Raw genomic sequence first — 23,570 nt, 5'->3', positions numbered from 1 at the left:
CATTGAAATCGGGTACCCACTTTCAAAATATGTCAGCTACGCAATTACTACAAAAAGTGCAAGAAAATGATGAGAACTTTGCTCTCTAGATCCTGTTAATGTTTCAAGATATTTCCATCATCGCTTCATTGCTATGCTACACTTTATTTGTAATAAAATTGTTCCTCCACTCGGAGAAGTGCAACACTTCTTTTGAAGAAAAGAATACCAAGCCAGAGGAGCACCACATATCCACATTCTTTTATGGATTAAAGATGCTCCTAAATTTGGTCAAGACAGTGATGCCACTGTTTTACAGTTTTTTGAAAAATGTCACTTGTGAAATTCCATTAGAAGCAACAAATAGTGATCTTCATGCACAAATTTTACAATTGCAAAGACACAAATGTGGGAAATATTGTCGCAAATACGAAAGCAAAGGGAAATGCTACATCAAATGCCGCTTTGGTTTCCCTAGACCAGTTACAGCAACAGGTCAAGTAAACCACTTCAGGTCTTCAGTTAGACATAGTGCTAAAGGTAAATCACCTAAGAACACATATTATATAAAAAGAACAGAAGAAGCAAAATATATCAATGATTACCATGCAATCATTGCCCTCTTATGGAATGCAAACATAGATGTGCAGTACATTGCAGACAATTCCACTGCAGTTGCACGATATGTTACAGCCTACTTAACCAAAGCAGAAAAAACAGAGCTTCAAGACCTCTGGGATGACCCATCATCGGACAAAACACTGTCTCAGAAATTGTACAGCTTAGGCATAAAAATGTTCTCGCAAAGAGAATGTGGCTGCTATGAAGATGCAGATCATTTAACCGGTACTGCTTTGTATGGAAAATCTGAAAATTTAGTATGGCTAAGTCTTGGTCCTGCTAAATCTAGAAAGAGTTCTCAAATCATACGACGACATAGAAACAATAGCCAAAAATTATCGTAACAGCTAAGACATTTTGAAAAATAATTTACTAGAAACATACTACCCAAACAGAGGTCCCACTTTGGAAACCATGTGTCTATACCACATAGCCCAAAACCTCACATACAAAAATAATATAAAACCTGATGAAAATAAAGGTAGATACATAGTGACAAATTGTGAAGGCAGCTTTCTGAAACTTACCAAACAAAACTTAATTAATCATATCAAATTGTCATTAAAAACTCCTCAACATACTATATTACATGTCCCTCCTACAACTTTTTAAACCATGGAGAAAAGAAGTTACTAGATATCTGACTCCTATGAAGACGCGTTCAAAGCAAATAAAAGCACTATAACCAATGTAAACTTTACACAGTACAAAACAATGTTGCACAATGAACAGCAACACGAAGAACTACTCCAGGCCCAACTAGATAAGGACACTCCCGACGGTAGTCCACCTTCTGTAACAGGAAGCCAAGAATCACTGGGGCAGCCACTAATAGCAATTGAGGCAGAATTAGCTATGACAGAAGTAAAAAACACCATGTCTCACTATGAAGAAGATACAGCAGTCTTATTACTACTGCAATCAAAACTGAACAATGAGCAGCGTAGCATTTTTCTAGAAGTAACAAAAGAAATTGCACATGGTGTACAACATGAAAATAAAGAATACACCTGCCAAAATTACAAACCTATAATACTATACGTCAGTGGTCAAGCTGGTTCAGGAAAAACATTATTAATCAAATTCATCAGCAAGTTCCTTCAACAATTGACAAAGCACAAACTGTCAGCTGTTGTAACTGCCCCCACATGTTTAGCTGCCTACAGCATAGGCGGTGTCACTTTACACCGATTACTACTCCTTCCAGTAGAACACCAAAACAAATTAGAATATTACAAACTTTCTACAAAAGCTGCAATGGAACTATGCAGAGCTTTGAAACATATGAAAATGCTACTAATAGATGAATTGAGCATGGTCCCCAACCTAATGTTAACTTTGATTCACCTCAGATTACAAGAAGTACTCAAAACAAACTACGAATACCTCTTTGGAGGACAAGACATTATTATTTTCGGAGATCTTCTTCAATTGACACCAGTGAAAGGTGAACTTATTTTTAAAACCTTAGGGCACAAACTCTGCCGTAAAACTGTTGGCAGCATAGGAAATGTTAACCTTTTGGAAACATTTCCAATACAGAGAATCAACAGAAAACATGCGCCAGTCTGCAGACCTCACCTATGCCAACATTTTAACAAGGGTTAGAATTGGTGTACTATCTCAAGAAGCACAAGCAATGTTAAAAACCTGACACATCCATGCACTTTATGGCCATAACTCATGTGCTACTGATGTCATGGAACAATTAGCACACAAAAATGTCAATTGTATGTCCTTGATGCCAACTTTGCAAGCTGTTCAAAATTCAATGAAACAATGTTGAAAAAAGAAATGCAACCAATAATTGAAATTTGCTCCACAGACAAACTGGACGTACATGGTATGACACTACCCATGTGTCAACAAGCCACAACAAGACTACATACCTTAGAAAACTCTATCTCCAACACAGCTGGTTTGGAGAAAATATTAAAATTTTCTTTAAACTGTAGAGTAATGCTTAAACGTAACCTTGACATGGAGCAAGGACTAGTTAATGGAGCACTTGGTACAGTTGTTGGATTTCAAACATACCCACGTGACAACAACATTCAGTTTGTCAATATTCACTTTGACAAACTATCTGAAGTAAAAAGAATAAGACACTCAACAGTCCGATTCCTTCTTTTCAAAGACGTTTGTATGCAGAGAACAATTTTCTCTAACTCTAGCATACGCAGTCACCATTCACAAATCACAAGGTCTTACCCTAGATAAAGCATTGATAGATATTGGGAACACAGTCTTTAAAGAAGACATGAGCTACGTAGCACTATCACGCTTATGTACACTTGATAGTCTATTTCTAATCAACCTTGATCTAAGTAAAGTGAACGCTGATATTCCTTGCATTTTAGAATACAATAGACTACGTTCACTATACACCCCCATCTAAAAACCTATCCTGTTCCACAAAAAGCAAAACGTTGTAAAGGAAAACTACTTCAAACAGAAATGCACCAGGATCTCGCTGCAAATCCTCCAAAGCGAGTAAAAGAAGGTACTACTTCATCAATTACTAAACCAAAGAAGAATCTACTACTCAAAGTAATTCAGATACTTCTTCAAAGAGGCAACATACACTCTGAAGTAATGACTTCAACACAGAACTGTCTGGTCCATTTCAAATTTTCAAATATAAGTGGTGTGAATTGCTATGCAAATGTAGCAATAAATATTCTATTTCAATTACCACCAATTGTTGACAACATTTACTTATACAATACAGACCAGTTGTGTTTGAAAATGTTAGTCCTTCATAGAAATGCAAGCAACAATCCTGACAACATATATAGTGTTCATGGAATAGGACAAGAATTGGACTACTGTGCTGGAATGGTCGAATTCACTATAAACTCACAAGAAGATCCACAAGAATTTCTAATGTACTTACTACAAGTACTGGAAAACAAAAACATACCTATAAATGAAATTTTGTAGATTTCATACATGCACTCTGTGCAACAATATGGCACAGGAACAAATCTCTAAAGAATGCTTTGAGTATGTATCTATACCTAACTGTGAATCCGTTCCATTTCAGCAACTTGTACAAAATGCAAACCATGGCAGATTATGTACTACCTGCAATTCAGATAATCGCTCCACCTTATAAATACAACCACATAGTAAATACATAATATTAATGCTTCTACGTTACAATGCAGATGGTACCAAAAACAACTGCAAACTGACTGGATTCACACATGGTCAAGTATCACTTGGTAAGAAAACCTTCACAACAATTGGTATAATCTACCAAGCAGGAGCCACAACCAATGCAGGTCACTGCACTTCATATATAAAAAAAGAATTCTGGATTGTTCGAATGTAATGATAGTACCATTACTCTAAAGCAGAGATTACCAGCAAATCTTATAAACGCTTATTTAATCTTCTTAAAACCAAAATGTAATAACTAATCTGTACATAAAAATTAACAACACTTCAATTAGAAAACTACAAACAGGTATCTAACTGCCCCAAGATTTTGCAAGAACCAAACAAATAAATCAATACCACTAATAACTAATCTGTGCATAAACATTAATAAAACTTCAATTAGAAAACTATGAACTGTTATAATATGCCAACATGTATCTAACTACCCGAAGAATCTGTAACAACCCAACAGATAGATTACAATTTGAGAATATAAATAAAAAACAATAACCAGTTACGATTCAACATCAGTTATCTATCTGCAACAAACCAATAGATAAAACATTAGCCAGAAACAACAAGTAAACACTGAAAACAAAGAAAGAAATGTACTGTACCATAACACAAGTTTTTATTTTTTAATCCAACATGGATTTTTTTTCCCACATACCCAATGATTTAAGAAACAAACACAGAAACTGAGCAAATTGCACAGTACACTGGTTTGTAAACTACTAAATATGAGGGTCGAAATAAAGCAGAAATGTCTGCTATGCAATGTAATACGTCTTTATAAACTACATATACTAACATGATCTTTTCTTTTAACACGGAAATTGGAAAAGAATATCTGCTCCAGTTAACCAAGTCCTGAAAAAAATATATTCAATCACAAAAAATCAAACCGTAAGTATATTACAAAATAAATGCAACTCATAAATACTGCTCCACAACACAACCATTGAAGCAAACATCTAACCATACACCACAATACAAAATGCGTCCTCAGCCCGGTGGGTCCGTCAGCTGGACTTGGGGTGTTTTGCGGCCTGTAGCCGTTGTGTACTGTTGTGTGGGTCTGTGTGTTTTTTTTTGTTTTGTTGTTGCAATGTAGTGAAGTTTTTGCGGTTTGTTGTGCTGTAGGTTTGTGGATGTGTTTGGTTTGGAGTTTGAGAGGTGTATGCAGAGGGTGGAAATTGTTAGTGCAATTGATTAGTTGGCATCAATTCTCCTGAATTGAGGTGCTGGGCTTCTGTAATCACCCCATGTGGGTTCGGGAGCACCCCTGCGCCTCTGTCCTGATCCACGTCCGTCCGACCTCCGAGGTCCCTTTCACATCTGGCTGCCTCCTCCCTCAGTCTTGCCTTCCCACTCATACAGCTAGCGCCCCTGCCTATGTCCACAGCTCAGAAATTGTGTTGATTGGAAATATCCCGATAATTCCACTATACTGTGGTACCTGGTGGTATCTATGGGGCGAGTGCGGGTGTTGGGTGGGGTTAGGTGGTATGTTGACTCCATCTCAGTTTGGGTAGCGCCTGTGTTCCCCTCTAACCAACGTCCTTTGTCCAGGTGCCCTTGGGAGCTTCTTCACATACGGAGATGTCTAGACTATACTGGCGGTTGTCCGTGTCCGTTTATTCATCCTTTTTCCTTTCTGTTTCAGTTTCAGTTTGAGTCTGTGGTGTTGAAGAGCCAGGTTTTTAGTAATTTCCTAAATTTTAGATGATGTTAGATGATGGGATGTTGTTCTAGGTTTTTGTGGCACAGTGGTAGAAGGAGGTGCCTCCTAGTTTCTTCTTGTTACAGTGCTTGTTACCAAACTCTACAATCTTAATGACATCACATAGCCAAAACGTCACATACAAACGATACAAATCAAACAGTACACAAACTGTACATTTACAAATATTTCATAGATAATCATAATAATTAGGCATTTATATAGCGCTACGAACCCTCAGGTATCTGAGCGCTGCTTATTATTACCCACGGTGTGTGGTGCTCATTTATCGACCTCGGAAGGATGAAAGGCTGAGTTTGGCCCTGCCGGGATTCGAACCTGCGTTAACAGGCTCTGCACGGGTGTCAAAGCGAGCGCTCTACTCGGTGTGCCACTTGACCGGCTAAAAAATGTTTGATCTTTGATTCTATGGATATAATATGCTGCAGTGGTTGTGGCCAGGGCCTAGAGTCTTGGGTGCATGCCCTACGGCCTTCGGAGCATATCGGAGCAACCACCGCAGCATATCACACCCATAGATCACACCCATAGAATCAAACATTTTAACTGGCTACAGGGCCACTGCATTGCATTTTGTATGTCCGCGGACATAACTAACACATCAGGGGTGCCTGCCACCTAAACAAATACAGTATTTCACCCATCTCTTACTCCCCCACCCTCCCCAAGCACTCTTACACACAAACACACTTGCCAAATGTGTATTTTGCCCCGGTTCGTCGCCGCGCTGTCCGCGGATCCAAGATGGCGGGCGCATCAAAACAATGCAACGCAACTCATGCTTCATTCCAGCCAATCAGCGAACACGTTGCATGTCTGCGGACATATGATGCAAGCTGATTGGCCAATCGGTGTCTGCGGAGCGAACAGGGAAGGGTGTCCGCAGAGCAGACATAGATATCACTCATTTTTTGTGACCTACTTTTTGGCAGTTTTAAAAAAAACTACTGGACGGATTTTCACCAAATTTACAAAAGCACGCTTTCGGGACCAAGCCGCTGCTCCTGACGCAAATTTGCTGAAAATCCGTCCAGCGGTTTAGGCTGTAGACATGAGCAAAGTTTTTTTTTTTCCCCCCATTCAGTCTATGGAAAAAAGACATTTTGGGACCCCCCCACTATAACTTTGCCCCCCCTGGACCTAACTTAGCAACTTAAGCATAACTACACAGCCACTGCCGTGGCTGTGTGATATATATATTGGAAGCCAACAAGCTCAAATATGTCACTGTTCGCCACAAGTTACCACCCAACATCTCTAAATTGGAGTATTCCGTACGGCGAATTTGTAAGAATAAGACGTAATTGTAGTACAATTGAAAGCTTTGATAAAGAATGCAAATTTACAGCGGCGAAATTCTTAAAACAAAGATACCCGAAAGCAGTCTTGGAGAAAGCATACGGTGTCCGGTCAAATGGTCGAAAATAAAAGATCGAATGACCATTTGATCGAAAAAAAAATGGTTGAATTTTTTTATTTATTTATATATTTTTTTAGTTTTGTTTGGTAAAAAAAAATTAATATTGGCGGTTGGGAGGGGAACCCCCCATAAAAAAATATTAAAAAAAAAAAATTCGACCATTTGACTCGATCAAATGGCATTCGATCATTTGGTTTTCGACCAAATGACTGGTAACCAGAGCATACACTAAAGACTGTAACTTAAACCGAAGGAATTTATTCTCAACTAATAAATTAATAGAAGACAAAGAACAAGATGATGCAATAAGACTTATCCTTACATTTGGAACAAATGCCAATGTCATAAGAAAGATCCTACATCGACATTGGCATGTTTTGCAGTCTGATGAAGCTCTAGCACTGATTCTAAAGGAAAAAGTTAACATAACTTTCAGAAAATCCACATCCATTAAAGACTCGCTGGTTAGCAGTTTTCTGTTGCCCATAAATGAAAGTCAGAATACCACCACGTGGTTACACAAGCGCCAATGGCTTCTTCAAATGCTCGAAATGTAAGGCATGTACATTTGCTCAGAACAAAACAAACTATATAAATTCAATAACAAAGCATCTTGTAGAATTGGGTAGTCGCATTACATGCAATACTGAGTTCGTGGTTTATGCCCTCCTATGCTCTTGTAACCGCTGGTACATTTGGCAGTACCATCCGTTAATTGAAACTTAGAATTCTACAGCATATGACAGCGATATAAAATTGTGACCCTTCTTACCCAATGGCAGTCCACTTCAAAGACATACATGAGAGCAAGTTGGACAGCCTGAGATTCTTTGGATTACATCATGTTCGAGCTAACCCTAGTGGGGGCAACAGAGAACTAGCACTATGCCAAATGGAGACTAGATTTATTTTGGACCTTGAATCGAAAAAACCTAAAGGCCATAACCTTGATGAAGAGTTATACACATACCTAGGAACCAGAGAAAATGGTCTGTCAAGAACTAATGATTGTTTTTAATTGTTCTTATTGCCTTGTGGAAATAATTTGGGTCACTAGTGTATATTAATTTCAGTTCATTTTTTAACTGTCAGTTCGTATATCTACAAAAACTTTAGAAAGCAAGGCTTGGTGGTATGATGCTTTTATTACATCTTACTCAAGATTTTAACAATTTGTGATCAGTGCCTGGACGTGGTTATGATTGTTCAATCAATGGTGTTTATATGTGTTTTTATTCGTTTTAAATTTCTTCTCTGTGGTGGTTACCGTACACAGATAATGAGAATGGTCTCTAGTAATAGTTAACTTTTGCTACCAATATTTAAATACAGAAGGCCTAGCTTGGATTCATGTTTATATAGATGTTAACTTTACTTAAGATTATATTTGCATTATGCACCTTATTGTTCTACCTCAAGTGAAATTTAATTTGCACTATGCACTTTATGAATCTATTTTAAGTGAGAACTTCATGCAAATTCGCACTTTAGGAATGGTTACGCAAAGCTAAGCACTATGCACTTTATTGATTAGCATTCGACATATACCAATATGTAAGGCTTGATTTATGCACTTTATGACCTGTTTACAGTTTATTAGCACTATGCACTTTATTGTAAAGGTTCAGACTTTTTGTCTGTGCACAAAGGTTCATACACTATTCGCCTTAAACATCCTAACTGAAGTGGCTGCATTGTTAACTCACGTTACTTTTGCCTCACAACGTTTAAATATGAGCGATACACTTTGGTAAAGATGCCTAAATTAACAATGCACTACTGAACACATATAAGAATGTGTTAAAAAGGCTGGAATCCAACTATACTCCCACGGGTTATGTCTGCCTTTACAAAGGAGTACTAGTAACCAAGTATATGCGAGAGCTGTTGCAATAGCCATTACAAAATGGCAACCATGTTCATTAGCAAAAATAGGCTGAGTTCTGGTAGCAATGAAAACTAAAAAGGGACCACCACTGGTGGTAGAACCATAGAGTTGGGTAATGGTGGATATATTTACACAATGTCACCGAACACTTACTTGTACGTGATAAAGCAGCGAGGAAGCTGTGAAACGCGTTGTACCGTGTGGTTTCTACCTTGGCTAATGTCGTAATAAAACTGGATATTTTTTAAAGGACAATTCATTGCTTTTTGTCTTCAATAACGGACGAAGCATTTCTCTGGCGAGTATTTCATTGTTTGGAGTGCCATCCTCTGTGGGGGAAAAAGAAGAAATAATTTTTCCCCTTTTTTTTGGAATATATATTTCTGAGGCTTGTGGAATCTGCTTAGATCACATGCTGTGCATAGGCCGACATCTAGTGAAGCTGCGGAGTATTAGTTTGTTTTTCGAAACTCGAAAATGGGCGTCGACACAGGGCGTGCCAGTAATACTATCCCTAGTGTGACGTCCACTGTACCCATGATCCCTCACGCGCCTAGGACCCTCAGATTGTTTTTTTCCGCCATACTGGTTGGAAGCATCCCACGGAGTTCCCTGGCCTTAGCCATAATTCTTAAGAAAAATCTTAATATTTCACCATTCTCCACCCCAACATCGAGACAGACTTCGACACTCGATGCCGGAGAGAAAGATCCCCCGTCGACAGCTGAACGACGGACTTGGGCCTCGGAAGGCCTCTGGCCTCGGCCCGGGCCTTGGAAGACCTCTGTCCTCGGCCCTACAAGTAGGGAGAGTGGGGGGTGGCACACCTCTCTACATTCTATAAATATAGGTTCTTTTCCTTATATATATTCCTACACACACTAGCCCGCTGCCACAAGGCGCGTATGGAGGGTACACCTTTCCAATTTTACCCCAAGTGCAACCGCAAATACCCATGGGTTGACACACGCCACGTGCAACCTCTGCTTGCCGAGGGTCCCCCCCCCCCCCCGAGGTGAACTGCAGAGCGTATAGTAGGTTTAAACCGAAAACACTAAAGGACCGTTCGATCCAGCGTTCGGCCCACCACGCCAGGCGTCAAGAGGCCATGGCAGCGGAGGGCGCCTTCAGCGATGGCAGCGACGCCATGCTTTTGGACGACGAGGGCAACGTGGGGTCGAGAGACAGCCAAGCGCAAGTCCCCGACCTCGGAAGGTCGTCCGGCAGGGCGGCTATGGGGAAAACCCCCGGCGACACAAGTGCTACCCACAGCACTTCCACCAAACACGCGAAGTCCCACCGAGATGCGACGCGCACGTCCATTTCTCGGAAAGAGGCACACAGAGAACGGTCCACCAAATCTGTGTCCTCTGGGCGTTCTCGATCTAGATCGCCGCATCACTCCAGGCAGCCATCCACTGTTGCCAAAAGTGCCTTGCTCCCAAAGGTAACGGAGGTTTGATCGTCGGAACACAAAGCAGACCTCTATCCCCAGGCCGCACTCCAGGAGTCGGCATCAGCAGACCGCGTAACAGCGGTTCCCGAGTCCCAACCTCCACACTCGAGAGATAGGGACACTACCACCGGACCTCAACGCCAGATGTCGAAAAGCTCCGAAAGGGGCGAAAAAACAGGGAAAACACTCTTCCACCCATGGGAAGAGGGGAAAACGACAAAAGAAGCATTCTGTACCTTCTTCCACACCCAAGAAGCAGTCAAGGTCACAGTCTTCTACTCCACAGAAACAGACAAGTCTCAGTCTTCTGTCATTTTAAAGACCCCTGCACAAACCCATAGGTCCAGCCAGGATAGAACAGGGAAACTCTCCCAGGAAAGAGTCATTCCCAGCTCGAAGGAATGGTCTAGTGACAACATAGACAGAGTTATGTCTAGGATGTCTTCATTGGTAGACTTCTATGCCAAGAATCATGAACACTTCCTCTCATATACCCCTGACTGGGCATCACCCTCAGACTCTAGGGACCCGATACCCCCAAGTAAGAAGTCCCGAGTTGAAACACCAACACAGTCTTCTGACCATTTCTGTATACAGCCCTACTCTCAATATAATGATGATCCACCTTTTATTGAGGACCCAGATTTGGGCATGTTGGAAGACCAAACTGGGACGGGCTACTATGGGGATGACGAGGACCAAGAGGAGGACGAGGACGACCCAGAAACTTACAGGGTAGACTCCCCAGTAGACAAAGAACCCCCGGTTACCGACTCCCCTGTCGACAACCAACCACTCCTGACTGAAGTTCTGTCCAGGGCGGCAGAACACTTCCACATTGACACCCAGGGAGCACAGGAAGAGAGGGACTTTGCCGAGGAATTAGTGGGAGAAAGGAGACCTGTTGCCCAGGCCATCCCGATCCTCAAATCTATACAAAGGAGAATAGACCCTTCCCTTGTAAATCCTAACCTCACCAGGGCGGTAAACCCCAGGATAGAGAAACTATTCAGGGCAGCCCAATCAGACCCACTGTACATAAGGGGGCATCTGAAACCGGACTCCCTGGTAGTGACAAACACCCAAAAGAGGGTGGAACGCCCCTATCATCTTCTGAAGCTCCTCCCGACAAGGAGAGCAAAAAGATTTATGGTTTGGGTAGGAAAGTAGGCTCCACTTCCGCCTACCAGGCAAGGATTGCCAACTCCACCACCCTACTGGCGAGTTACAACTGCCACCAGTGGGAAGAAGTCACGGCACTCATCGACTCTGCCCCAGAACTCTTATAAAGCCAGTTGGCAAGGGTTGCGTCGGAGGGAAGAGCCGTGTCCGGTTGCATCTTAAAACAACCTTTGATGCCACGGACAACACCGGCAGATTGATAGCAGAGAGCACTGTTATCAAAAGACATGCTTGGTTAAGGCAATCGGGGTTCGAACCCGACACCCAATTATCTTTAATAGACAAACCGGTGGAGCCCGATCTACTGTTTGGCAAGGCGGTAGAGGATGCGCTAAAAAATGCCAAGGATGAGTATGAGACTCTTAAATCCCTAAGCCAATTAACCAACAAACCCCCGAATCAATGGGGGAATGGAAATTTTCGTCACCAACGCGGCCAAAATTCCCAGAGGCTCCAAGGGGCAGGGTACACCATGGAACAACCACCAGCAGTCTACCCAGGGCTATGGCAGGGGTAACAAAAGAGGTTGTGGTGTAGGGGTAGAGGCAGCCCCAGTAGAGGCGGCAGCACGCCTTCCCCAAAACAGTGACATTTCATTCAGGGACCCTTCTCACGCATCCCCAGTAGGGGAACGCATTTCCAACTTCACCCAAGCTTGGGAAGGGATCACATCAGACAGATGGGTGCTGTCCACAGTGTCCGCAGGATACTGCATAGAACTGTTAGAGCGTCCCCGAAACCACCCTCCACGGCACCACCCTCCACGACAAAAAGTACACTCATTAGAACACCAGAAGATCCTCCTCGAAGAAATCGCCAATCTTCTAGCAAAGGACGCGATAGAACGCGTCCTGGGACACCAGGTAAACAAGGGTATTCAACTTACTTCCTTGTGCCAAAGAAAGATTTGACAATGCGCTCAGTATTGGAATTACGGCCTGCAAACAAGTATGGCCAAGCCCCAAAAATTTCGCATGACTACTCTCCAAGAGGTAATCCCCCTCCTAAAAAAGGGGGATTACATGGCAACATTGGACATGGAAGATGCCTATTTTTATATTTCCATGTTCCCAGCGTAGAGAAGATACTTGCGCTTCAAGGTGGACAATCAGCACTACCAGTTCAAGGTACTGCCCTTCGGGATAGCCTCGGCTCCAAGGGTATTCACCAAGGTACTGGCGGCACACCTACGCAGGGAGGCAATCCCAGTGTACCCTTACCTGGACGACTGGCTCATCATGGGGAGACCCCAGTAATTTGCAGAACAAACATTCAAAGAACGATCGACCTCCTCTTCGAATTAGGTTTCTCCATAAACGAGAAAAAGTCAAGTCTGGTGCCAAGCACCTCCAAACAGTTCCTAGGAGCTGTCCTAAACACACACGAGGGGTTGGCCTTTCCATCAGAGGAAAGAATTCGGAATATACTGCTGCAAATTCCGCAATATCGGGCCGGTTGCCAGATAACGGTACACAAAGCTATGCGTTTGCTGGGCATGATGGCGTCATGTATTTACCTGGTCCCCCAAGCGCGCCTGCGCATGCGTTTCATGCAGGAATGGTTGGCGAAACAGTGGTCTCATGCAAGTGGTCAGTGGGACGATCTAGTGGTCGTTTCGCCAACACTTGTACAAAGCCTTCACTGGTGGACAAGAGAAAATCTGTCCAAGGGAAACCCTTTTTACGATCCCGAGATACAGGCTGTAGTCACGACGGACACATGCCTGTCGGGGTGGGGAGCACACCATCTCCATCACACAGCTCAGGGTCTCTGGTCTCACTCAGTAGCCAAGAATCATATCAATCTGTTAGAGCTTCTGGCAGTATTCAGAGCGCTTCAAGCGTTCGAGCCCTACCTGTTGAATCTGTCAGTGCAGATCCGGACAGACAGCACAACAGCCATGTTTTACCTGAAGAAACAAGGAGGGACTTGTTCGCCAAATCTGTCCAAGCTTGCCCAGAGAATTTGGATATGGGCACTCAGACGGAACATATTCCTGTCATCTCAACATGTTCCAGGGGATCTCAATTCTCTGGCGGACGCTTTAAGCAGAGACCCCCTCCCAGAGGAACACGAATGGTGTCTACACAGAGAAATCATAGAAGATATCTTCTCTCAGTGGGGTTTCCCCACTATAGACCTATTCGCCACAAGCGAAAACAGACATTGCTCAGGATTCGCATCCAGGTTCCCCGAACCAGACTCCCAGGGGAACGCCCTGTGGATGAACTGGTCAGGGATGTTTGCGTACGCTTTTCCACCAACACCTCATCAGGAAGGTGGTCCACAAGATGAACAGAGAATCGATGACGCTCGTCCTAGTTGCTCCCATGTGGGCGAGACAACCGTGGTTCCTGCACTTACGCAGACTAACGGTATGCAAACCCATCAAACTCCCGGGCTGGCACAACTTACTGTCCCAGCACCAAGGCCAGAAGGTGCATCCTCAACCCAACTCAATGAACCTGGCAGCATAGCTCCTGAGGTCATAGAGTTTGGACATCTCAATTTACCGCAGAAATGTATGGACATCCTAAGGGAATCTAGGAAGCCAAACATGAGGCACTGCTACTTTGATAAATGGAAAAGATTTGTTATCTGGTGACAGAATAAGCAAATCAGCCCAGTTGATTGCACTCCTTCCACAATTGTCACATACATGCTCCACCTGCTGGACGCAGGGTTGGTTTTTAATTCAATGAAGGTACACCTGGCAGCTCTGTCAGCATACACCACCTCCCATAACAAGGTGTTGTGGTGGAAAGTACCAGTGGTTAAAGCCTTCATGGAAGGAGTAAAGAGACTTCACCCTCCAATTTCAAACCCACCACCAGGATGGGACCTTAATGTGGTGCTATCGAAACTCATGGGCCCCCCCTTCGAGCCCATACATAAAAGCAGTCTCAAACACCTGATTTATATGACGGCCTTCTTGGTAGCAATTACATCTATAAGAGGGTCAGTGAAATTCAGGCTCTATCAGTGCAGGATCCTTTCTTTACGGTTCATAAAGATAAACTGGTTTTACGTACACACCCTAGGTTCTCACCTAAGTTTATTTCTAAATTCCACGTGAACCAGTCCATTGAGCTTCCGGCTTTTTTCCAAGACCCACAAAGCTCGGCTGAGGTGAAACTACACACCCTAGATGTGCGAAGGGCGGTCCTATACTATGTAAACAAGACCAGACCGCTAAGGAAAACAGACCAACTGTTTGTCTCCGTAGCTACAGGCAAAGAGGGAGATCGCGTCTCTAAAGATGCCATCTCCAAGTGGATTGTTAACTGTATCCAGCTGTGTTACTCCCTTTCTGAAAAGACTTTGTCTTTCGCGCCAAGAGCCCACTCTACAAGAGGCATTGGGGCCACTCTGGCTTTCATTGCAAATGTACCCCTTGACACCATTTGCAAAGCAGCTACTTGGAGCTCTATTCACACCTTTACTCAGCACTACTGCATTGACACCCATTCCAAGACAGATACTCAAGTGGGACAAGCGGTTCTAAGACATTTATTTGCTCATGACCCTTCTCACACCCCACCTCCTTCTAACACTGCTCGCTAATATATGCACAGCATGTGATCTAAGCAGATTCCACAAGCCTCTGAAGGGATACATTGCTCACCGTAATCATATTTCTGATGCTTGTATCTGCTTAGATTCACATGCGATCCACCCTTCCTCTCCTCTGAGAGAAGGCGCATGTAGTCTTTATCTATCTATCTATCTATCTATCTATCTATCTATCTATCTATCTGCTTGGATTATCTGTACTCGCGCTACTCCTCATGCTACCGCATGTCAGAAAAAACACAATCTGAGGGTCCTAGACGCGTGAGGGATCATGGGTACAGTGGACGTCACATTAGGGATAGTATTACTGGCACGCCCTGTGTTGACGCCCATTTCCGAGTTTCGAAAAACAAACTGTAATACTCCGCAGCTTCCACTAGATGTCGGCCTATGCACAGCATGTGAATCTAAGCAGATACAAGCATCAAAAATACGATTACGGTGAGTAATGTATTATATCCCTGAAATTCGCCAGTTATGGTAAGCTAAGCAACCATAACTCGTGCCACCACCGTGCACTGCTAAGAATGACACCTATGACATTGAAGATGACATCACAAAAATCACAGCTCCAAAACCTATTCCTACTCATTATCCATTAACAATCTTGTACACAGTACATACTTTTAACAAAACTGCTATTTATCTTAAAATGGCATCAGCTAATGCCATCCCTCCTCCCCAAGAGACAACACCACTGCTGCAATCAAGGAGCATGAGAACCACTGCCCCCTACCTTAGAAATAACACACGCGCAACATTTTCCCTTGTCCACCTATCCCTCCATATTAGTGTTTGGTTCCTCTTCCCTCCCCACCTTTCGTTCTCGGATCTCCTGCCAAAAAAAACAACAGACATATATTCCTTTAGGAATCACCTTTCACAGTTAAAAAATAGAACTAAAAAACATCTACTTTCTATTTCTCAGTAAAGTACATAGACTAAGATTTTCTAACATTTCCATTGGCATTTTATGTTATGCTAATGTGAATATTGTGGCTTTCATCCTCCGTTCCAGGGGCTGAACGGTGGATACCGGCCCAGTAGCCCAAGTTATCGGCCCAAGCAAAGTGAGGGTGGATAACAAGGTCTCTGGACCATTATCCCCCCATTCCAGCCCCTGAAATGGGGGATGAAGGCCATTAGCAACCTAGGTTCCCAAAGCGGGAACCCTGGGTGCTAAAAAAAGAGGATTTTCTTCCTACACCGGGACGCCATAGGAAGGAAAATCCTTTTCTAAGATGGCCACCATGGAAAGGGAAGGCGAGGGTTGTATACAGGACCCTCTTCGCTTTCCATGGCAGCCTGCAGAAGGCAAAAAGAGAACCCTATGACCATATTACTACAAGCACATTTTTCTTCCCTTTCAGATCTATCCTAATTTTGAATAACTTTACCACAAAGCCAGTCCCAGGTGGACATGGCCATTTTAATCCTATGTTTTGTCCCTTGTGGTCATGGCCACTAGCCAGATTGTCTGGATCATGACCTTATTCCATGACCCAGACAATCTGGCCACTGCCCATGGTCACAGGCTACCCCTCAGTCACTAAAGGTATACCGCTATTTTTTGTAGCTACATTATGACACATGTCAAATAATAAAACACTGGCACATTTGCAAAACCATGCTTGTAGGTCCTTGCCAATGCTCCTTACGCAAGTTTGCTGGAAATCCACCCATGTTTTATTTTGTCAAGTGTCAAATATATGCACATACAATCGTCATATAACCTAGCCCCCACTTGACAAAATCCATTCAGACTTTACAAAAACATCTATATCTAGATATATATCTAGATCTATAATCTTTTGCAAACCTTTGTGTAGGTTTGTCAAATGGCACCGCCTTTAAAATATTTTGGGACCCCCCCTCTAATTTTGCTCCCTCATGACAGAATCCCACCAAACTTTGGCGCCAAAGTTATAAGCCATCCAAGAACTGCAATTCACCAACCCTGTAATGGTGAGGTGTCCGCAAACTTTTTACAACTGTTCAAGAACACCTGCACTGTTCACGTACTTCAGATTATTTGATAAGTTTGACAAATGAAATGTTGTGTTTTTTATGTTTTTACTGCGATGTCTGCGGACAGCGCTGAAGTCCGCGAATCCAAGATGGCAGGCGTTTCCAAAAATCTGACGCTCTTCACCATCCAATCAGCGAACACGTTGCATGTCCGCGGACATGATGCAAGCCGATTAACCAATCGGTGTCCTGTCCGCGGAGCGAACAGGGAAGTGTGTCCGCAGAGCGGACATAGATATCGCACATTTTTTGTGACCTACTTTTTGGTTGTTTTAAAAAAAACGACTGGACGGATTTTCACCAAATTTACAAAAGCACGCTTTCGGGGGAAAAAAACACTGCTGCCGCAAATTTGGTGAAAATCCGTCCAGCTGTTTGGGCTGTAGGCGTGAGCAAAGTTTTTTTTCCCCCATTCAGTCTATGGGGGAAAAAGACATTTTGGGACCCCACTCCCCCTATAACTTTGCCCGTTACTCCCCAAACCCATCCCCCCCCCCCCCCCCCCCCCCCGACACCCCTCCTCTGGACCAAACCTCACCAAACTTTCCCAAAAAAATCAGAGTGGGCCATATACTTTTTTTGCATAGTTTGGTGTGGATTCGTCCAGGGGGAGCAAAGTTATAAGCCGCCCAAAAAGTGCTCTTCCTATGGATTTAGCAACTTAAGCATAACTACACGGCCATGTGATATATGTACGTATATGTGTTATTTACTCAACTGTGAATTGGGTCCTCCTCTTCCCAAAAGCAATGCTGTTGGCTTAACTTTACTATTTCTGTTTGAATAGAAGTGTCTAAGTTTACCAACTGGGTTTTGCTTCCCCTGACCTGCTGTTTAGTCTGTCTAGAATAAGTCTGCCTTGGGTTTTACCTACCTTGAATAGCTGTGTGCCATTCTGAGTAAGTGTACTGTGGGTTTAGCTGACTTTGGTCTGCCTGGTGCAATCCTAAAATAGTGTAAAGTGTTCTTGCTAGTTTGTGTTCCACTGATCTGAAAAGCAACTGTGATAGTTTACTAGAATATTAGGTCTTACTCAACTAGTATAACTGAGGGTTATCCGAAATGTAGTTACATATTTATACTGTTCCATGAATTTGTGTTACACTTTTCAGAAAGGTATCCTGGCAACAGGGCTGGTTTAGTAAGTGTCATTACATGACTGACGGGGTCTACTAGCCTTGAATTACTGACTGTATTCAAAAATGAGATGTAACCTGGTTTTACACCCCAAGAATAGCTGATCGTATTCTGAATGTGTTCTTTTTTTAATTTTATTTTTGTATTGGACATTTATTTGTAAGTGTTTCCAGGCGCCATAAGACAAGAAGGGGGAACAGGGATATCATATGGAAAACAGCAACAAGAAAAAGAGTCGGTTATATTGGCCTTGTGACAATCTTATCGTGCAAGTGCTGGAGAATAAGTCCCAGGGGGAGGGGTAGAGGGAGAAGTGCAAAAGTGGGGGAATCCCACAGAGGTTGTGGGTGGGGAGTAAGTGCTGTACAGGCCATAGCGACAAGTGCCAGGGGAGAGAGGGGAAGGGGAGGCAAAGTGCAGTGAGCCAGCGGACTGTGTAGGGATAGTCTGGGAAAGGGAGCCCAAGGGCACGTTCTGGCAAAGGATGCTGGGAAGGACTGGGAGGGGGGGGTGGTCTGGTCCCTGTGTGACTCAGAAAGGGACCAGGTCACAGTTGCAGGTGGAGAGTTTAGCAAGGGAGGGGGAGATGGAAGGCAGAGGTGAAAAGGAAGGTCTAGATGCGGCTGAAGTCTGATGGGTAGAGGGAGGCTGTTCCAGAAGGAGGCGCCAGCCGAGGAGAGTGATCTACCTCCCACTTTCTGCTTGGAGAAACATCTGACCTGCAGAGAGTTGGAGCCAGAGGACCAAAGGATTCTGACTGGACGAGATTTAGGGATGGAAAGCTGGATGTTTTATCAAGCCCTTAGTTGGACTTCAGAACAACTGTCCTAACGGCTGATTATTTATTTTCAGGTAACTGATCTTGTAAATAAATAGTACAATTGGATTGACTGGGCTATCAGTGGCAGCTTCTGAATCTTATACATCATCCGGGTATTTGTGTTCATACAGAGTAGTTGGTGTAATGCCACCATGCAGACATTGCTTCCTTTGTTAAATAAGAGAAGCACCTGAAGCTAGAAAGATGAGCTGTACCTTATATGATCTTTCTCTTTCTGCGTCTAGGGTGTGGAGACCTCACACTTAGAACTGGTGGAAACCATCTGGACCCACATGAACCAGGTCCATATCTTGGGCAAGTTTCGAAATCGGAATGGAGCATTTCCCATCCCACCTGAAAACAAGCTCAAAATTCCCATCAGCGCCAAAATCCAGACTTTGCACTTAGTGGGTAAGTGTTTATTGCTGATGTCAATGCTGTGATGTTCTCTGTGTTGTTCCTTGTCTCGATTGTGTGTGTCTTTATTAAACATGTGGGGTTCATTCTTTTCTGAGTAAGTGGATGTCTCCATAAGTCCTTTAACTGGAAGGTTGTGGATCTACACTTTTTGTTTTATTTAGTTCCACGTGCTGTCTAGCGGTCCCTTATGAGCACTGATGTTTTATATTTATTACACTGCATTTGGTTGCTGTAAAGGCAAGGACCACAGCAGTAATGCTATTTAGTAGCGCTTGTAAATTATACGCTTTTATATTATGCTTATTGGAACTATGCCTTTTTGAATTGTATTCCTAAACCTATGGTGATTTTGTGTTATGATTGAGGAAATATTACATTTAAAGCTTCACTGCCTTTGAATTGTAAACGCCTGCCTTCTTTGCAGATTATATGCTGAGTGTGCCAATTGGAATTTTTATTGAACAATGCAACGTATGGTTCATTTTCTAAATGTGAACATGGACTTTTAGTCAAGTATGGTTTGCTTCCAAATGGTGCTCTTAAATCTTTTTAATTTCCAGTTAACTCAGTCCCTTACTTTTACTGTCATAATTTATTTGGCTGTGCTTTTTCTTACGATCTGATCTTTTTTTTCAATTCTCTGGCCTAGACCCTGTAATAGGTGTGACTAACTTGTGACATGGGTGTGGGCTGTGTGCATTTTAAGTACATTGCAAGAAGGGGCAAACTGGTGGTTGTATTTATTGCCCATGGAGTGAGTAACAGCGAAGATAATCACTAATTTGTTAGACCTGAATTACATGGTTTGAACAGTGCTAGGCGACTATGTAAAGGAGAAATGGGGATACAATTTCTGGGGTATTTGGGTTGGGAGAATTGAAGTTTTCACCCCCATGTAAGCAGTGGGAATTCCCCTGCATCCATTACTTAATGTGGGATAGGCACATTGTGAAATTGGATGCATGACTTCTCCATCCTATGTGGATCTCTTTGACATGTCAGACTACTAAGCTGTGAACTTGAAATGTTTATCGAAGTCACTTGCTCCCTGACATGAATGCCAGTTCTCCACATGCACAGAGCTCACCCCTTCTTATTCGCCAAGAGTGAATTATCATGCATCAATACCTAGTGGTGAGGGCGAATGTTGGCCCCCTACTGCTATACCAGGTGCCTGCAACCTTCGACTTTCCAGATGTTTTGGACTCAGACTAACATTTTCGGTTATCATTTACTATGCTGCCTAGCGCTAATGTGGGCTGTAATCCAAAACATCTGGAACCAAAAGTTGTAGATCCTTGTCTTATACAGTGCTCTTTCATTCTGAGAATGTGATTCTCGCATTGCAGGGTTATTTTAGCCAGCCTGTCTCTCTCTACAGACCGGGTCCTTTCATTTCAGAGGGCTGAATAGCAAAATGATATTCCTTGAGCCGCTAGTTCTCTATGCAAGGTGCAGTGAAGATTAGGTATGTTTAACATCAGTGGTGCTATTCCTACCTATGTTGTGTGCCTAACATTTTGAAAATCGGAGGAAAGTAACATCTCAAACGTGAGCACCTTGTTGAAAGTCCATCAGCTCCCACAGATGGTAGACGGGCCACTTTTTCCTACATGTGGTAGCCCCCAGTACATCTTTCTTGCTTCTTGATTTTGCTGTTTGTGGCTTGTTTTTTTCTTAATCTAAAGCCTGACACTTAGCCTGGCTCTGTGTTTTTTTGTACTCTGCTTTAAGAGTGCTTATGACTCTTGAGCTACAAGCCCCAAAGGTACCCCTGGTTATCCAAGAGAGAGTATAACATATGTATGTTGGTCATCTGGCAAGGCTAGGGGGTGGACTCCTTTTTACATGGCTAGGTCCTTTTGACCCTCTCCTCTGTTAAGATTGATTTCTAGAATCTGACTCCAGGGCACCCTAGTTGTGGTGAACAGGGAGCTCTGAGAGGTTAGCCAAAACCCAATCAAGGTAGGTGGATGAGCAGTTAAGGCTTAGTCTCTGGAGAGTGAGAGTGGGCTCAGGGGCCCTTAATTATTCCACACAGTATAAGCACACAATTCTTCAGTTTAGACGTTCAGTTATCAAAATACAGTGATTTATTTTAGGCCTAATGAATACAATGAAAATTAATCTAATGGGGAGTATTAATTACAAGCTGCCGGCAGACTGCATGGAGGTCCTTGCCAGGGCCTCATCGACTCTTAAGTGCTACAGGCGCAAATGGAAGAATTTCGCGACTGGGTGCCGGTCGCAGAAGATTAACCCTCTGAGGGCCACGGCCACCTTCCGTACTTGTCATTGGCTAAGTCGGGGTTGGCGCACGCCTCCATCAAAGGGCAGCGGCTATCTCTCGCTACAGCAGGTCTCCGGGACGGTCTTCTCTTTGGTCACACCGTCTACTCAAGGAGTTCATTCAAGGACTGGTCCGATCGTTTCCACCGGTGAAGGCACATGCCCCAGGGTGGTGCTGACTAGGCTCATAGGGGCCCCCTTTGAGCCTATGCATCAAGCTCCTCTCAAGTTCCTTTCTTGGAAGACAGCTTTCCTCGTGGCCATCACCTCTGCCAGGAGAGTGGGTGAGATCTAGGCCCTTTCTTTCAAGCGGCCCTATTTGACGAGGATGGTGCTGCGGACGCACCCCTCTTTCATGCTCAAGGTTCCGTCAGAATTTCCTCTCAAAAAACCCTTGGTGTTGCCTGTGTTTTCTTTCCGACACCTTCGTCGCCGGCTGGAAGGACTTTGCACTTGCTGGATGTGGCTTAAGTTTTATGTGGCCTGCACAAAGTTTCCATCCTCTGTATAATGAATTATTGCAGTGCTCTGCGATTGTCTCCTTATAGCTCTACACCACTCTCTCAGCCTCCTGTGTCTAAGCCTTAATGCTCTGATGCTCTACCTTGGCTGGGTTTGGCTAGTGTGAAGAATCCTTTGATATTGTCAATTCTTCCTGAGGCCTTCCCTGGAAAGTACTGGGACGAGAACATGCAGAGCAATGAAGAGTCCTCAAGAAAACTTGCATACGCGTTCTAGTTGTTTAGCTAGTTTGAAGATAAAAACAAAGGACTTACCAAAGGGAAAAGCTCTCCCTGGAGGAAGCAGATTGGAAGAGCATCGGGAAGAAGCCAGGTGCAGCAGGAATGAGGTAACCGAGACGTCCCCGTTTGGTTCAGCGAGGAGGAACAGGGGAGTTGGTCCGGGCGCAAGAAGAAGCTGGATCGTGCATGCAAGCTCTAATGCACACGCAAAAGGTACAGGCATGCTTTGAGAGCACTGCAGTCTGTCTGGAAGCCAGAGAAGCTGGGGGAAGACCGTAGCCGAAGCTCGGAGAGCCCCAGACCAACCAGAGGAAGTGAGAAATAACCCAAAAGGTATCTGAGTTGCTGGGAAGGTTGGTAAGGGAGCTGGGGAAGACTCAAAAACTACCAAGCAAGGGCCAGGAGAGAAGCCCTGGGAAAGAATTGAGAATACGGGTCTGGGACCCGCAACCAAAAAGGAAGAGTCATCCAAGTCATCTTCTTCGTGGCTGTACCTGACAGGAGATGTGAACAAGGTCGGTCAAAGCCAAACACTAAAGGAACCTTTGCAAGCCATCTTTGTGGCAGTACATGATTAAGTACATGAACAAGAAAGGCCATGGGAAGGCAGTCATTCCCCTGGTATTTTGAACTGTGCTAACACTCTAGGAAGGGTCAGGGGAAGGGAGTCATTCCCCCTGTTGCTGTGAACTGCAAAATAATGTCCTCCTTTGCATTAAACTGAGAACTTTACTGGTTGTTGACTTTTCGACCTGGAACTTTGTTTTGTGCCTTGGAAAGGGATTGAGACCCGGAGAAGGGAGCCATTACCTTGGGTACAAATCCCACGAACAATTGGAATTATGATCCGTTGTTCAGAAGAAGTGAGTCCTTCTTGACCAAGAAGATCCACTACCGCTTTAGTTTAGTTACAAGGGTAAGGGAGAGAAGCAGGGCTTTGACACAGGTCGGTGGACTCTTGGTTTACACGGACATCCTGACTGATTCCTTAGAATTTTAGTTGAGGTAGGAAAACCACTCTTAGAGTTAGGGAGAGGTAGGTTTTCTCTTTATTTTCTGATATAATAAATGTTTATGCCAACAACCGTGCCACTTGTGTCAGTCT

At 43.6% G+C, this 23,570-nt stretch overlaps 1 protein-coding gene across 5 annotated transcripts in view; it reads left to right on the top strand.

Moving 5' to 3' along the window:
• FBXO38 (F-box protein 38) overlaps window positions 1-23,570 on the top strand; it is a 1,054,306-nt gene that overhangs the window by 153,807 nt on the left and 876,929 nt on the right. For all 5 annotated transcript variants that reach the window (XM_069651425.1, XM_069651428.1, XM_069651424.1 and 2 more), the window contains exon 5: window positions 19,259-19,424. In XM_069651425.1, coding sequence (XP_069507526.1) covers window positions 19,259-19,424 — 166 coding nt within the window. The remainder of the gene's footprint in view (window positions 1-19,258; window positions 19,425-23,570) is intronic.

This window comes from Ambystoma mexicanum, chromosome 3p (assembly GCF_040938575.1).
Source record: "Ambystoma mexicanum isolate Mex_15411 chromosome 3p, UKY_AmexF1_1, whole genome shotgun sequence".
NCBI classification, from domain to species: domain Eukaryota; kingdom Metazoa; phylum Chordata; class Amphibia; order Caudata; family Ambystomatidae; genus Ambystoma; species Ambystoma mexicanum.
This window is presented reverse-complemented; position numbering and strand designations above follow the sequence as displayed.